The sequence below is a fragment of the Cucurbita pepo genome, chromosome LG10 (assembly GCF_002806865.2).
Source record: "Cucurbita pepo subsp. pepo cultivar mu-cu-16 chromosome LG10, ASM280686v2, whole genome shotgun sequence".
NCBI lineage: Eukaryota > Viridiplantae > Streptophyta > Magnoliopsida > Cucurbitales > Cucurbitaceae > Cucurbita > Cucurbita pepo.
In genome coordinates this window covers 1,652,473-1,667,618 of record NC_036647.1, presented here as the reverse complement: position 1 = coordinate 1,667,618, position 15,146 = coordinate 1,652,473, and the positions used below count along the sequence as shown (strand labels likewise).

The following is a 15,146-nucleotide window of genomic DNA, read 5'->3' as shown; positions in this document are numbered from 1 at the left end:
AAACATCCGATCTTCTTTTCTATGGTAACTGACAAATCAACGTGTCTTTTCTCTCCTTCCATTCCATTCCACTTGTGTGCCACAATCTTCTCTCTTTCTCTCTTTGAGAGAGAGAGAGAGAGGGAGAGAGATTTTTTGCTCAAATAAAGAGAGGTTGTTATTAGAGAGTGCATACTTAATAAGATTAAGTATTTCTAAGTGTGGAATTTTATCTGATAAATTACAAATTTAGTTTAGTTTCTAAACTTAAATATTGGATCTATCAAGTTCTCAAATGTTAAAAAAATGTCAATAAGTCTTCAAACTTTAATTTATCCGTCCTTTTTGATTAAATAGAGATGTTCATGGATAAGACAGAGAAATGAAAGAAATAGAGATGGAGAAGAAATGTAAAAAATGTTCATGGGTACGACCATCCCCGCCATCTATTTTCAATCCCATTTAAGTAGGGTGCTATTAGATAAAATAAAGAATATAATCTCATCTCCAATCCCATTTATCTAACAAAAAAAAAAAAAAAGGTTTATCTAACAAAAAAAAAAAAATGTTTATCTAACAAAAAAAAAATGTTCCCCATTCGAGAATGGGAAATCCCTCTATTCAGAGCAAATAAAATGGACAACTCTTGTGCATAATAATACTCTTTACAGAATACATAATTAAGATACTTGGAATGAAACTAATGAAGATTCAATTATATTTAATCAACGTGCAACAACGTATTAAGGAAATTCCATGAACATTTACTTACTTCAGCCATTGCAGTATTCTGCTGAAACTACTGTTGAGCAATTTTATCAAAAGGAGAATGCAACTAACTCGAGCTCTTCAGCTACAAACATATTTCATATTGTAACTACAGATGAGAGACTGAAAATAATATGAGCTATTTATTACTCAACCAATATACAGAGTAACGAAACCGAACAACAGTATACAGATACTACTACCTATAGCAGCATATTATATGTACGTAGGAAGGAAGGTTGCGGTGGCAAAGGAGAGCTAAACGGGAAGAAGGTGATTAAGCTCTAGGATAGCGTGACCGACCTTTCTTCTTCAAGAATTCTGGGATTTCAAACGAGCTACCTTCGTTGAAAGAGGAAGGTCCACGGTTGATTCCTGAATAGTTTTCTCCCTGTGATAGTTGACTGGCCTATAGTAAAAGAAACGAAACGGGTTCATCTTAAGCTTTAGCATGCTTTCGTGTATCTTGTCACAGACCTATACACCAGAATACTGAATTTAACACCATATTTTATGCAGACACAACAATACCTGAACGGGCCTTCCTTCACTTTCTTCTTGGCGCTTAAATCCAGTAGCAATTAGAGTTATACTAACCTGAAAATGGAGGGGTGGAGGTAGTTTATTAATTAGTTAAATCATCATTATGGTCATTTATATCAAATCCATAGGACCAGACCATGGAAGAAGAAAGACATCATTATGGTCAATATCCACAAAGTTGGGATTCAAGTTCATATGGTTCACTTCTTGGACGGTAGGAAGAAATAAAAACTTCAGCACAGTTTTAGTATGTGGATGAACCCAACACATCAATGCCTGACTATCAAATCCAAATGAAACTTCAAATGAATTGTGGTAGAACTTATAACTTACTTGACCACTAAGTGAAGGATCTATTACTGCTCCAAATATTAAATTAGCAGTTGGATCCACGAGGTCATATATAACCTCGGCTGCAGCATTCACCTGTGATTATTCACGAGAAATTTTGAGAACAAACAAACACTACATGATATAATAGAAATACAGTGATTCGTATCAAGTTAGAATTTTGGTTAAATTACAAGTTTAGTCCCTCAACTTTAAAGTTTGTGTCTAAAATGATTTAAAATTTTCTAATCTTACAATTCTAACTTTGAACTGTTCGGTCTTATTATTTTCAACATTCGATTCTCAGTTTCTTAAGTTTCGTTGGTTTTGGGATTTAGGAAGAGAGAATACTTGAGATTTTATATAAAGAGACTTAGATTGGTTTGTGGGTGCGAATTTATCTTATGTTGTTGACATGATGAATCTATAAACTACTATCTGAAGGCTTGTTGGTACGAATTATTGCATGCATATATGTTTGTAGGTATTTTCTTAAGTATATGTGTCATCCTTTCTGTATCAGGAATTTTTTTAGTGACGACTTCCAAGTGAGTAGTTTCCAGGATTCGTAAGGTGGGATTTACGCGACGTGGGCTAAGAATTACAACTCCATAATGGTAACGAGAGGAAAGAAGTAAACTCAAACATCATAATAATCACCAGCCACTACATCTAACTTTGGTTCATGGTGAATTGTATCGATGTCATAAACATGGTAGGTCAAACATATGACATACATCGGGTATATAAATTATGAATTACGATAAGTGATTAAACTTTTAAGAGCAGTGAGATAAAGATGCATAAATAGGTTGTGATAGGCAGGTGAGAGGAACAGAGAGAGCCACACCTCATATAAAGTCAAATCACTTCCACCCGTTATGTTCCACACAATTCCAGTGGCCCTTTCTATGCCAATATCTAATAAAGGTGATTGGATAGCGTTTAAAGCAGCATCTCTTGCCCTTGTCTTTCCTGCATCGATGTAAACAAGAGGCAGAATTGGTTTATATTAGAGCAGCTGATCAAATATTTTAGACTTTGGAGAGAAAGGGAAGGGAGAGAAACATCTCAATAGGGAAGGATTTGGTTATATCATGCTGGTTTACCCCAAGACACAAGCTTGTTTATCAAACAGGTTACATAAACTCATACTTATGATATCTATCTTTTATCCTACGTATTAGTTTTTATAAATCTTAGTTTTCATAATTCGTTCCTTTGGACAATCCAAACACAAGTTACACATATTATATTATAGCCTTCTCTAATTCTATTCAAGCTTTCTTCTTTACTATGTCCAAAGGCCACTTTCTTTGATGCTGAAAGCTATTAGATGCATTCTTCGGGACATTTGATTGGAAAAGAACAGTAGATTTTTTTTTTCCAAATGTGAGCAGAGACAGTGGAATGATGTGGGGTGGGGAAACATTAGTTGTATAGCTTCGTCTTGGTCTTACTTGAATAGGCCTTTTATAGTTTTGATCTTTTTCTATGATATCTACCAATTGCAGCAATTTTTGTTGTTCTATTGGTTTTTCCAGCTCAGTGCCTTCTACGTTACATTAATCCATGAAATGTTCTACCTTAAAGAAACAAAAGAAAAGGTAAGATCCATGGACATTGGAAGGATACTATTGTGAGATCCCACATCGATTGGAGAGGGGAACGAGTGCCAGCAGGGATGCTGGGCTCTGAAGAGGGGTGGATTGTGAGATCCCACTTCGGTTGGGGAGGAGAACAAAGCATTCTTTATAAGGGTGTGGAAACCTCTACCTAGCAAACGCATTTTAAAAACCTTGAGGGGAAACTCGAAAGGGAAAGCCCAAATAAGACAATATCTACTAGCGGTGGGCTTGGGCTGTTACAACTATCCAACTCAATCTATTTGGATCTTTGATAATACGGAGAAACCGTGGGAATTCAAAGTATCCAAATAAGGTTTAGTTTCTCTAACGAGAGTTGAAGAATAATGAAGCAACTCCATAAGTTTTTAACATTAAAGGTCGTTGATAAAATGAAAATTTTGGCAGCTCAAAGTTGAGACCAAAAAGAATTGGACAAGACATCATACATGAAATAAAATCTTGTAAATCAGTAAAATTATGCATCTTAGAGTTACCGGTAGCAGTTCCTATTCCCATCAACGACGAACCAGCATTTGCCATAATAGCACGAACATCAGCAAAATCTACATTTACCAGCCCTGGTATCTGATTGTTGCAATGCAGTAACAAACCATAAGTTAGATCCCAAAGGGTGTTTATAAATCACTTCTACTGATAAATTTATGCCTAAAAGACGTTTTGATTTCCCTCAAACTGAAAAGTTATCTCAAAAAGTAGAATTACATATCCAATAAAATCTCCTAGTAGATCTTGATAACGCAATTTTGACAAATTATTTTAAAAGTAAAGGTTTTCATACTCTCAGTAGACAAAACCACTAAATAGAAGAAATGAACTCCATATAGAAAAGCTCTATAAAAGCACAGAGAATCTAAAGTTCAAAGTTTTTTGAGGATTGTATATACCATGATGATATCAGAGATACCACGAACACCTTGCCGAAGTATGTCATCAGCCAAATTAAACGCTTCTGTTACAGGAGTAGACTGTGAAACTGCTGTCAGTAACTTATCGTTCGGGATAACTATCAGTGTATCAACTTGGTCTCTTAAAGTTGCAATTCCTTCCTGCGCTTGAACGGCTCTCTTTCGTCCTTCGAAAGAGAAAGGAGTAGTAACAATACCAACTGTCAATATGCCCATTGACTTTGCAATGCCTGCAATGATAGGAGCCCCTCCAGTGCCAGTTCCTCCACCCATTCCAGACTAAAGCATGGAAGTTAATCTTGAAGTTAGAAAAGAAGCTAGGTCGCAGTTCAGATATATATAATCAAACTTGAATGATATAGTAAGAGAACAATACTTTTAAGAGCTAAACAAGCTTAACTTACAGTGACAAAAACCATGTCAGATCCATAAAGTGCTTCTTCAATAGCTTCTTTACTTTCGTTAGCAGCATTCATACCAATCTCAGGGTTCCCACCAGCACCAAGACCTCTGGTAAGTTCTAGACCGATTTGTAGACGGTTCTCGGGATAAACAGGAGACATTTTCAACGCTTGAACATCTGTATTAACAATCCAAAACTCCACACCCTGCATTGAACTTTCTATCATACGATTAACTGCATTTGATCCACCACCCCCCACACCAATAACTTTAATCTTTGCCTCATTGTAATTACTACTGGATGCATCTTCCAAGCTCTCGGAAGTAATTCCACCCAAATTGTCCTTTCTTGGGCTATTAATTGTACTGCTTCCCTCGCCTCTTAGCATTGAAATTTCAGGGTGTAACTCCATAAATGGATCCCTGTTCTGATAATGGCTAACATTGTGAGAATTGGAAGAAGACTTGGCCAAATTTGATTTTTGATTGATACCCACTAACCCACTCCTATCCTCGGGCATTTTCATATAACATTTCCCCGACTGATGCTCCATAGATAGTCTGCCTCCAAGAGCAGACAGCATTCCAACAGGGTTTCGAGTAAGAGAGAAATTCATCGACACATAACTAGCCATCATCTAACACTGAATCAATGCAGCTGAAAATGAAAAGAAATTCAGATACATAAAAGGTCTAAAATTCAGAAGATTAGTGGCAGAGAGACAATCTAAGGGAAATGTAACAAAAAACAAATTCTAGAAATCAAGATTTCGCAGAAACTAATAAATGAACTCTGACTTGCAAAAGTGTATCTAATCAACCCCACAGCTGAAGAACAGAAGAAAACTCGAAACCCATTACACATTATCAATCGAATTCAATAGCAGAAGAAAATTAGAGCCAATAAACCGAGCTACAAGGGAAAACACACTCAGAGCAGAGAAAAGACAGAACTTCAAAGCAAGATAACGAAAAGGGAAAATGCGTAATGCATTAAGGGCACCTGAAAATGCTTCGCAGTAGTACCGATAATAGTTGGAGACCGCTATCGATGCAAAATCCAAATTGGGTCGAGAGCTTTCCGCCGAAGAGATACAGAACGAGTAATAATCTTGATTCTTGCGCAGAGCAAGGGCAAACAATAGCAATTCGGTTCAACTAAACCCCCGCTGCCTCTGCTCAACCGCAGTCTAATCTTTTTCTACTAATTACTAATCACTAAATTACAAACTATATGCCATAAACTTAAAATTGGATGAAAAAATTTTAGTCACAATGACTATACATGTAATTTAAATTTTAGTCATGGAAATTTAAGCTATATAGTCTTTACCTATGCTACATGGAAAAATCTTTACCAAATAATTTTACCCTAAACTTTTTAATACATATCCATTTTGCTCTTAATTTTGTAGTGAATGGTACATTGAGGTTAAATTTTTTTATTAAGAAACAAAAAGATCATAAAAAAATGAATTATATGTATATGGTTAAATAAATACATTTTTAATGAAGGTGGATTATAATTAATTAAGTACTGTTTACAAAAATTAGATAAATTTAAAGATTTTATAGATATTTGAAATGTCTTCAAAACTATCATATCATAGAGTCCTTCCTTCCCAATGCAAGTAGCTATATTATCAACATGTGAAGAGTCAAATGTTGTAATGATGAGAATGGATGATCAACCCAACAATTTTTGTAATAGTAATTAATATCTTGAGCTATACTTCACAAAAGGGATTCGATCCACCAAAAGGCTACAACAGTCCAAAGCCAAAGTTATAACAAAAACAAGCGTCGATCATCTTTTAAAAGCCTTGAGGCTTTCTCAGCTGCCGCTTAGTTCCCAGATATAGAGTAATTTGAATGGTTTATGGGTTTGATTTCATTTCAAAGGACAGGGTAGGAAAATTCAGCAACGGTTTCAGTAATTTCTTTCCCAATCTTGCTTCATCAATCGCTTTCCCCACCTCTCTCCCATGCCAGATGTTGTCAAAGTACATCTGGTACTCAAATGTGTTTGCAATGGTAAAATTACACCTTTTGGGATCATCTTATGTCATATACTTCTAGCAGAGGAAACCTCCAAATGCTCAAATGCCCCGTTTCAACTCATATCTCATCTCATATGGTTGAAGATGGTTGGGAAGGAGTTCTATTAATTTAGGAAATGGTCCTGAATTTATAAATAAGGAATACATCTGATTGGTATGAAGCCTTTTGGGGGGAGCCCAAGCAAAGGCACGAGAGTTTATGCTCAATGTGTACAATATCATATCATTATGGAGATCGTGATCCCTAACATGGTATCAGAGTCATGCCCTTAACTTAATCATATCAATAGAATCCTCAAATGTCGAATAAAGAAATTGTGAGTAAGTCTCAAGGTGTAGTCAAATTGACTCAAGTACAAAATAAAGGTGAGGACTCCAGAAAAGAAGTCGAGCCTCAGTTAAAGGAGGTTGCTCGGGAAGGCTATAATAGAATTTTATTAAGGGATCTCCTTTTGGATACTCCTCCTCTAGTAAATGAAAATGTACAACAGATCAAACATACATGATGTACACGATATATAACATCTATCAAAGAGTTCGAGCATCTAACAAAGATAACACTATGATTTTGCATCTCCAGGAGGACAAAATGGAAGCGAAAAATATGAGTAGACAGAGTTAAAGAATAATAACTTCTTACACTCTTTCATCCGATCTTTATCATTTTTCATCGTATCAAGAAAAGAAAACGATTCATAAAGCAAGCAATGCAATTGTAGTCTTTGTTCATACTTGAAACTATAAATTCTTTTTAAGCTCCTTCGAGTAAAAGGAAGCAAAGTAATGAAAGGAAGAGCAAAGCTGAGGGAATAAAAAATTATGCATCTATGCAGAAAAATGCGGAAACCTATCTATCTATTATGAAAAACTCAGAAAGTCCTGAAAATATAAACCGTCACTTCGGATTACGAATCAGACGCATTAGGGTTTTCAAGAACGGATTTCTTTCCATCGTTTCCGACGATTTCTCAGCAACCAAACAGGCCAAACAAGGTCAGTGATCTCAAGATTAGGCCGATAAGAGCGAATAGAATAAAGCAGATACCGAGACGAAATATTTCCGATATAGCTTAGGGATTGAAATGAAATCAAAGATTATTGCAAGAAAATGAAAAAGATCATCGGAGTAATAAGTAATCACCGTCGTTCATCAGCCACAGACGACAAAGGTATGCACTCCCCGGACGCACATCCTCGACGCTTTGAAGAAGAAGCGTGTCTTTTCCGGTCAGTAGCTTGGAAAATCCTCGCCGAGAATGGGATTTGGCGCCATTCTTGATACAGCGAGCCAGATAATTGAAAAATGGAGGGAAAAGTATAGTCCTGCCGGGCTTTTTTTATTTTTATTTTTATTTATTATTTATTAATGGTGTCAATTTTCACATTTTTAGGGGTTTTTTATTTTATAATTTTTCTTTAATTATTTGATTTTTTTTTTTTAATTTCTTTAGAATTTTATTAGAAATAAATTGAATTAATTTTTTTTTAACATATTAAAAATATATTGTATGCAAACTTGAAATCTTAATGGTCTTTGAGAAGCTTATAATTTTAATTTTATATATATANTTTTTTTTTTTTTTTTTTTTTTTTTTTTTTTTTTGGGGAGTTTTGTGAAATTGATTTTATTAAATTAATAAATTTAGGATTTTTTTTAATTAGTAAAAATATAATATGAAAAATAAAAAAAAATAAAAGGTAAATATATGAGAAAAGGATTATAGGGTTTAGAGCATAGCATTGGTCAATGTTTGAAAACAAATTCCCACTCCCAACTTTTATTATTTTCATTATTATAATATTTATTTATTTATTTTATTTTTTTTTTATTTCTTTCCATCGCTTCCTTTTTCTCAAGCAATGGAACGCGAAGTTCCGATTCCGATCTTATCTTTGTTCGATTTCCATATGTTTTAACTCCCATCTAATCCCTAATTCCTCGTTTCGCCGGCGAATTGCTATGGCCGCCGTGTTCCAGTTCGATCGAGACTATTTTCGTCTCAGTATCGAGTAAGCCAAGTCACCTATTCAGGATTTGACTCTTCTTTTTATTATGTTTACGTATTTCAGTTCATAGATTAACGCTTCGATACTTGTATAGAGAATTAGATTGGTGGTTCGACCTGTTCTAACTCCTTCAATCTGGTTGCGTTAATTTGTTTGTTTCTGTTTGTTGACGATCCGATTTCCTATACAGATTGGAATTCGGGGGATTTTGAGTGAGCATTATTGTTTTAGTAAAACCCTTGATTATAGATTTCATTAAGACTTTAGATGTGAGAATTTGTTTTTGTAGATAATTTCTTTTTTGTTCTGTTTTCAGATCCAGTACTTCATTGGGAAGTTGTCTTGAATTACTTATGTCAATTTGATTGATTTTGGCGATACGAAAACCCGTGTTTATTCGTTCTCTTCTTCTTATTAACTGCTGCAGATGGTACAGATGATGAACACAGGCCGACTTTAGTTAAAATCCTGTAATTGGGTGTGTATTCATGGTTTTGGGTACTGTAATTTGATGTTGTGTGTAAATTTCTGGAAGTAATTGCTTCATCTGTGCTTACTTTATCGGAAATGGAGCATCTTCCTGTTGAAGTGATCGGAAACATACTTTCCCAGCTCAGAGGTGCCCGAGATGCAGTGATTGCTTCGGCAACTTGCAAGAAATGGAGAGAGGCTTGGCGCAATCACCTTCACACCCTCTCTTTTGATTCTCATGATTGGCCTGTCTATCATGAACTCTCAACCAGCAGATTGGAAATTCTTATAACTCAAACAATATTTCAGACAACTGCGCTGCAACATTTAGCAATTTCAATGGATGAAGTTGATGAATTCTCTGCTGCACCCGTGATGGCTTGGCTCATGTATACCAGGGATACTTTGCGCCAACTGCACTATAATGTGAAGACAACCCCGATCTTTAATATTATTGAGAAATGTGGTCGACAGAAGCTTGAAGTGCTGGCATTGGCTCATAACTCTATAACAGGGGTCGAACCCAGCTATCAGAAGTTCCCTTGCTTAAAATCTCTTTCACTTAGTCATGTCAGTGTCTCTACATTGGATTTGAGCCTTCTTTTGACCACTTGTCCTAAACTCGAGAAATTGGCTCTGATCAGTCCGGACATTGCTATGTCTGATATGGAAGTTAGCAGTTCTTCATTGAAAGATATATATGTTGAAGCAATCAGTTTGGACAAGTTTATATTGGAGGCTGATACCCTTGAAGCAATGCATTTAAAAGATTGTACCCTTGAGCTGTTTGAAGTAGTTAGCAAGGGAGCTTTGAGAGTTCTAAGGATTGATGATGTTAGTGTTATCCATCTTGACATTGGTGAGAACACGGAAAATCTCGAGGTTGTAGATGTCTGCAACTTCACAATTATGTGGCCAAAATTCTACCACATGATCTCGAAGTCATCGAAGTTAAGGAAGCTTCGGCTTTGGGGTGTTGTATTTGATGACGACGACGAGGTAGTGGATTTAGAGACTATTTGTATGTGTTTTCCTCGGCTAAGCCATCTATCACTATGTTATGATTTGAAAGATGGAACCCTTCAGCATAGCTTGCAGGGGTCATCTCATTTGCTGAATGTGGTAGTGCTTGAGCTTGGATGGAGTGTAGTTAGCGAATTTTTCTCTGAATGGATGGGGAAACTTCTAGGAAGGTGCCCCAATTTGAAGAAGTTGATCATATGTGGGGTTGTTTCTGAGGTCAAAACCCATGAAGAATGCCAAACTTTAGCGAACTTCACTTTCTCCGTTGTCCAGTTGATGAGAAAGTATGCGCACGTAGACGTTCAGTTTGAATACGAATAGAAAGTTCATGGATGTCTCGAAATCGACTCGAGGGTCGTATGAGAATGAGATTATATCCACCCCACCCCATGAGGATTCTGACGATCCTACTTGTTCCATTGTCAATTCTGAAATCCTTTGTGTTTCTTTACAAGCATTCATTACTTTGAGCAATTGTCAATTGCAGTCCTTGTTGACAAATGACGAACTTTTATTTTCTTTTTCCACAGAATCATTTTTTAGAGACTTCCTAGGATTCATAATCTATGTTCTCTGATTTTGTATATTTTTCCAAGTCCCCTGAACTCTTTAACCAAATAGCATTGACAAATCATGTGCATTTATGTAAACCCTTATCTAAATCAGGAACATGTTTTAATTACTGGTTTATGTAAACCCTTATCTTCAGCTGTTGAATTTGAGCACGAGCATCCGTGAGGGTACTTTCTACCAAAACTGAGAGCAGCACTATCAAGGGACTTCAATCTTCCAAGCTGCAAGGTTAGCACTCTGATAAACCTATCCTTTGATATACAAGGAGCATTGGCATGGAATCTTTGCCCATTTTTTCATTTTGTTTGTTCTTTTTCTTTCCCTTAAATGATAATGCCATGAAAACGTTCTTTGTCCTCATGATTTTACTTCTGTCTCTGGTGTTTTACAGCTACTTTAGTTTTTGTTTATCTCCCTGCAATTGAAATTGGGGAATGGAAACGAACCATTGTTGATCGTTACCCAATTATGATTGATTGTGTTTACCAAATTGTAATAGCTTAAGCTCATTAGTTCTTTTAGGGCTTTTCCTCAAGGTTTTAAAATGCGTCCACTGGGGAGAGATTTCAACACTCATAAGGAATGTTTCGTTCCCCTTTCCTACCGATGTGGGATCTCTCAATTTCCCCACCCCCTTGGGGCTAACGTCCTCGTTGGCACACCGCCCAATGTCTGGCTCCGATATCATTTGTAATGGCCCAAGCTCTATTGTCCTCTTTCAGTTTTTTCCTCAAAGTTCTAAAACACATCCATTAGAGAGAGGTTTCTACACCCGTACAAGGAATGCTTGTTATCCTCTCCAACCGAGGTGGGATCTCACGCAAACTCTCGAATGGAAATCAACTATGGGGTATTTATTGTCTTCCTCCCNATCCTTTGTGTTTCTTTACAAGCATTCATTACTTTGAGCAATTGTCAATTGCAGTCCTTGTTGACAAATGACGAACTTTTATTTTCTTTTTCCACAGAATCATTTTTTAGAGACTTCCTAGGATTCATAATCTATGTTCTCTGATTTTGTATATTTTTCCAAGTCCCCTGAACTCTTTAACCAAATAGCATTGACAAATCATGTGCATTTATGTAAACCCTTATCTAAATCAGGAACATGTTTTAATTACTGGTTTATGTAAACCCTTATCTTCAGCTGTTGAATTTGAGCACGAGCATCCGTGAGGGTACTTTCTACCAAAACTGAGAGCAGCACTATCAAGGGACTTCAATCTTCCAAGCTGCAAGGTTAGCACTCTGATAAACCTATCCTTTGATATACAAGGAGCATTGGCATGGAATCTTTGCCCATTTTTTCATTTTGTTTGTTCTTTTTCTTTCCCTTAAATGATAATGCCATGAAAACGTTCTTTGTCCTCATGATTTTACTTCTGTCTCTGGTGTTTTACAGCTACTTTAGTTTTTGTTTATCTCCCTGCAATTGAAATTGGGGAATGGAAACGAACCATTGTTGATCGTTACCCAATTATGATTGATTGTGTTTACCAAATTGTAATAGCTTAAGCTCATTAGTTCTTTTAGGGCTTTTCCTCAAGGTTTTAAAATGCGTCCACTGGGGAGAGATTTCAACACTCATAAGGAATGTTTCGTTCCCCTTTCCTACCGATGTGGGATCTCTCAATTTCCCCACCCCCTTGGGGCTAACGTCCTCGTTGGCACACCGCCCAATGTCTGGCTCCGATATCATTTGTAATGGCCCAAGCTCTATTGTCCTCTTTCAGTTTTTTCCTCAAAGTTCTAAAACACATCCATTAGAGAGAGGTTTCTACACCCGTACAAGGAATGCTTGTTATCCTCTCCAACCGAGGTGGGATCTCACGCAAACTCTCGAATGGAAATCAACTATGGGGTATTTATTGTCTTCCTCCCTCCCTCACTCTCTCTCTCTCTCTCTCTCTCTCTCTCTCTCTCTCTAAATGTTTGGATTCCCATATGCCAGATTCTATGCCTCTCTTCTCTCTTTTCTTTCATTTTACTTGTCACTCTCTTTTGTGGATCGCACTATGTTTTCCAGATTTTTTCCACTGCAAAAATTGATCCCAAAAGCATCCTGATTGATCTGAAATATGAGTTTTTTCGGTTCTTTATGACTTCCCTTCAGAATCCAAACCCTTATCCATCGAATCCTCCACTTGACGTGCATAAATTCTTAAGCTCACCATTTTAAACACTAAACCCTTGTGCTTTTTCAAGTATAAAAATATAATAATTAAATAAATTTGGGGAAAAAAAAAACTGAATAAAGAACATCTTTACAAAATGTATTTTAAATTAATTGGAAATATAAAAAACACATTCCTCTGAACATCTAAATTTCATTTCCATTACATATGAAAGTAAACATCACCAACTACATTGTGATGTGCTTCCGACGTTCATCAATCTGCCATAGACAGTGTGACTGAGAATTTTGAGGTGGTGTGTGACTGAGAATTTTGAGGTGGTGGGATCCCTTTCATTTTAGGTTGCCGTTGGAGTTTAATTTTTTCAATAATACGATATTTTTCTTCAACACCGTTGTTCGATCTAAACTCTCTTGTTTTTACTTGTGATACGTTGCATGATTACGAACATATATAGAAATATGAGTAATAATAACCCCACATTACAAATCCCCACAAATATAATCATTCTTGCACCATCCTTATGCCTTAAGATTCAAGCAAAAATAGTGGTTGGCCGCTGAATTTAAGAGCAATCAAGCATGCACCACGATTCAATGGGATACAATCATGGCGTATTAGCCATTTTTACAACTATCATTAATAAATTAAATTTTCTATATGAAAAAGTTATATAATTAAACATAAAACACATCTTATACATCAACTTTTTATATCTTTTTCCCCACTTTAATTCATCATCTTCCCCTCTATTCGGGATTTCATAAGATTTTCTTTTCACAATTATCTAACTAGAAAATTTTTACAAACATTACTCTAGAATATCAAATATATGTTAATTATCGATGAATTATGTTCATGTGAAACAGTTAAAAAATGAAAAATAAAAATAATAATTAGTAAGAACATTGTGAGTGAACTTTGCATCCCATTTACTCAAAATCAAGTCTATCCATTATTCTATATAAACCCACAAACCCCAGATTCTTGGAATCATCAAAATCAGAGAATTTGATCTCTCGCAATTCAAATGAAAATGTGTCTCAAAATCCTCATACCCATCTTCGCATTTCACCTAATTCTCACAACCGTCGTGGCCTCAGATCCCGACCCACTCCAAGATTTCTGCATCCCAAATCCCAAATCCACAAAAAAAGACGACCTTCCATGTAAGAATTCAACCGCCGTCACCGCCGACGACTTCGTCTTCTCCGGCGGAAAATCCGCCGGACCCTTCTCGGAAAGTGGGTTCGCATCGGTAGCGGCAAACCCATCTCTTTTCCCGGGATTGAACACGCTGGGAATGTCGTTCGTACACGCGGATTTCAAGGAGGGGGCCATAAATCCGCCGCACGTGCACCCACGAGCAGCGGAGATGGTGTACGTGGTTCAGGGGAGGGTGTACGCCGGATTTGTTGACTCGGCGAACCGGGTGTACGCGAAGGTGATCGGAGAAGGGGAAGTGATGGTGATTCCGAAGGGGCTGGTGCACTTTCAGATGAACGTGGGGAAGGGAATGGCGAGGGTTTTTGGGTGTTTTAATAGTCAAAATCCGGGGACTCAGAGAATGGCGTCGGCCATATTTGGGTCTGGGATTAAAGAGGAGCTTTTGGAGAAGGCTTTTGGTTTGAGTTCTAATGAGCTTAGGAGGATGAGGAGACGGTTCGAATCTTGAGAATTCTCTGTTCTGTTCTGTTTTTTTTTTTTTTTTTCAAGTCCTAATCAATGGACAAATCTGAGTTTTGTAACGTCAGAGGTTTGTACGCCCTTATAAAAAAAGTTTCAAGGTTTGTTCATCTCTCCAAGGTTGCTGAGTCATTATGAAAAATGTCCGTGAGATCTCACAATCCACCTTCCTTAGGGGCCAACTTCTTCGGGCACGCTGCCAGTGAGGTTTGTTCCCCGTATGAGGTTTCTACACTCTTATAAAAAATGTTTTGTTCCCCTCTAACTCTAACCGACGTGAGATCTCACAACCTATCTCCAAATGTTCCCCTCTCCAACCTACGTGGAATCTCACAATTCACCCCAACTCACAATCCATCCCTTTAGGGACCAACATCCTGACACACCACGTGGTGTGTGGGTTTGATACCACACTACTAGTATATATTGTTTGTTTGACTCGTTACATATCATCGCCAACCTCACAATTTTAAAATGCATCTTTTAGACAAAAGTTTCTACTCTTATAAATAATATTTCGTTTCACTCTGTAACTAATGTGAAATCTCACAGTATTTTTGTATCTACATCTAGTTTTAATGGATGAATTTTTTTCTCATTTTTGTATGTAAATAT

General features: G+C 36.7%; 3 protein-coding genes across 5 annotated transcripts; 2 read left to right on the top strand and 1 right to left on the bottom strand.

Moving 5' to 3' along the window:
* Nucleotides 1-724: 724 nt before the first annotated feature.
* Nucleotides 725-7,902, bottom strand: LOC111804377 (cell division protein FtsZ homolog 2-1, chloroplastic-like). 3 transcript variants are annotated; one of them, XM_023689155.1, is made up of 8 exons: nt 7,778-7,902; nt 4,579-5,234; nt 4,154-4,453; nt 3,743-3,833; nt 2,471-2,595; nt 1,624-1,716; nt 1,279-1,344; nt 725-1,156 (listed from the first exon to the last, which is right to left on the bottom strand). In XM_023689155.1, exons 2-8 carry the CDS (start codon nt 5,212-5,214, stop codon nt 1,025-1,027), a joined length of 1,443 nt encoding a protein of 480 aa, XP_023544923.1. In that variant the 5' UTR covers nt 5,215-5,234; nt 7,778-7,902; the 3' UTR covers nt 725-1,024. The 3 variants fall into 3 exon arrangements, with proteins under 3 accessions (XP_023544923.1, XP_023544922.1, XP_023544921.1); XM_023689154.1 differs by lacking the exon at nt 7,778-7,902 and adding an exon at nt 5,603-5,763; XM_023689153.1 differs by lacking the exon at nt 7,778-7,902 and adding an exon at nt 5,580-5,761.
* Nucleotides 7,903-8,448: 546 nt separating this feature from the next.
* Nucleotides 8,449-10,781, top strand: LOC111804273 (F-box/LRR-repeat protein At1g67190-like). The gene is made up of 2 exons (XM_023689015.1): nt 8,449-8,646; nt 9,071-10,781. The coding sequence occupies exon 2, from the start codon at nt 9,211-9,213 to the stop codon at nt 10,456-10,458; it is 1,248 nt and encodes a 415-aa protein (XP_023544783.1). The 5' UTR covers nt 8,449-8,646; nt 9,071-9,210; the 3' UTR covers nt 10,459-10,781.
* Nucleotides 10,782-13,856: 3,075 nt separating this feature from the next.
* Nucleotides 13,857-14,650, top strand: LOC111804451 (germin-like protein subfamily 3 member 2). Its single transcript, XM_023689258.1, has one exon. It carries the CDS (start codon nt 13,876-13,878, stop codon nt 14,518-14,520), a length of 645 nt encoding a protein of 214 aa, XP_023545026.1. The 5' UTR covers nt 13,857-13,875; the 3' UTR covers nt 14,521-14,650.
* The last annotated feature ends 496 nt before the right edge of the window (nt 14,651-15,146 follow it).